The 1,339-nt window shown below is 41.1% G+C and overlaps 1 protein-coding gene across 1 annotated transcript in view; it reads left to right on the top strand.

The window, feature by feature from the left end:
• The window catches only part of naa35 (N-alpha-acetyltransferase 35, NatC auxiliary subunit), a 39,335-nt gene extending 38,253 nt beyond the window's left edge, over positions 1–1,082 (top strand). The window contains exons 22-23 of the mRNA XM_034170434.1: positions 237–317; positions 551–1,082. Of these exons, the coding sequence (XP_034026325.1) occupies positions 237–317; positions 551–610 (141 nt within the window). The 3' untranslated portion in view covers positions 611–1,082. The remainder of the gene's footprint in view (positions 1–236; positions 318–550) is intronic.
• The last annotated feature ends 257 nt before the right edge of the window (positions 1,083–1,339 follow it).

The raw sequence follows: 1,339 nt of genomic DNA, 5'->3' as shown, positions 1-1,339 counted from the left end.
AAAATCTTTTTTTCGTGTTGTCATTATGTGGTGTTGTGAGTAGAATTTTGAGGGGAAAATTAATTTACTCAATTTTTCAATAAGGCTGTAACATAAAATGTGGAAAAGGTGAAACACTGTGAATACTTTCTGGATACACTGTAACCAGATCATATCCCTGAAGACAATCAGATGAAATGATGCAGGTCAGAATGTTGCTTCCATGTTTCCTCTCAATAAATGGGTATTATTGACAGGTGAACCGCATCCTAAAGGTGGCCAAGCCAAATATTGTGGTTATGAAGCTTCTGGCTGGAGGACACAAGAAGGAGACAAAGGTAGCACAAAAATACAAATGTAGTTTGCCATCTTAAAAATATCCAACAGTCACAGCGGTAAAACATTTGATTGATTCGTGCTGTTTTACAAGAGGTGCTGTGATAGGCTTGTCTAGTCTGTCTCTCTGTGTGTGTGTGTGTGTGTGTGTGTGTGTGTGTGTGTGTGTGTGTGTGTGTGTGTGTGTGTGTTTTGGAACAGCTTTGCAGTAAAATACTAAATTTGTGTTTCACAGGTACTCCCAGAGTTTGACTTTTCTGCTCACAAATATTTCCCCGTTGTTAAGATTATCTGATTGTCGTCTGACTGGGTGGGTGCATCAGCCATGAAGACTGGATGAGGACTCTCTCAGTTCATGTCTGTACTTTGTTACACCTATGACATCATGTGTACTCCCTGAACCAGATGTGATGGAGGACAGCAGAGAGCTGCTCAACAGCTGGACATAAAATGAGGACAATAATAATAATAATATTAGAGAATGTGTGTCTATCTGTCTGACAGGCCAAAGTTTGTGACTTTTGATCTGGCCTGATGGGGAAGTTGTCCATAAATTGCACCAGAACAGTCTTTAGCTGTAATCTTGTGAAGGCTTGAAAATACAAAGTTTGCCATCAATTAAAATTTGTAAATACTTACTTGACTGATATAAGTACTGAAATGATGTCTGTGTGACAGACTGGTGTCATCATGTACCCTCTTCAGAATTCAATAAACATATTTTTGCTGTACATGGACATTTTAGTCCTCTCGTTCCACAGAAAGCCAGAAACGGGGATTCTGGCAGTCTGAGAGAGTCAGGGTTGCGAAAGGTACAGTCTCGTTCAGACCTCTCCAGCCCTGCTCTTGGAGGGTACCATCCCTGTATATTTTCCATGTCTGCCTCCTCTATTCACACCTGATCAATTAACATTGGTGTTTCCCAGCTCTTGACTGGCTGAGCACACCTGACTGACTTAATTAACTGAGTATAGTAGAGGTTTAAAACAAGCCGAGCCCTCCAGGAGCAGCGTTTGAGAGGACT

The sequence above is a fragment of the Thalassophryne amazonica genome, chromosome 5, assembly GCF_902500255.1.
Source record: "Thalassophryne amazonica chromosome 5, fThaAma1.1, whole genome shotgun sequence".
Taxonomy (NCBI): domain Eukaryota; kingdom Metazoa; phylum Chordata; class Actinopteri; order Batrachoidiformes; family Batrachoididae; genus Thalassophryne; species Thalassophryne amazonica.
This window is presented reverse-complemented; position numbering and strand designations above follow the sequence as displayed.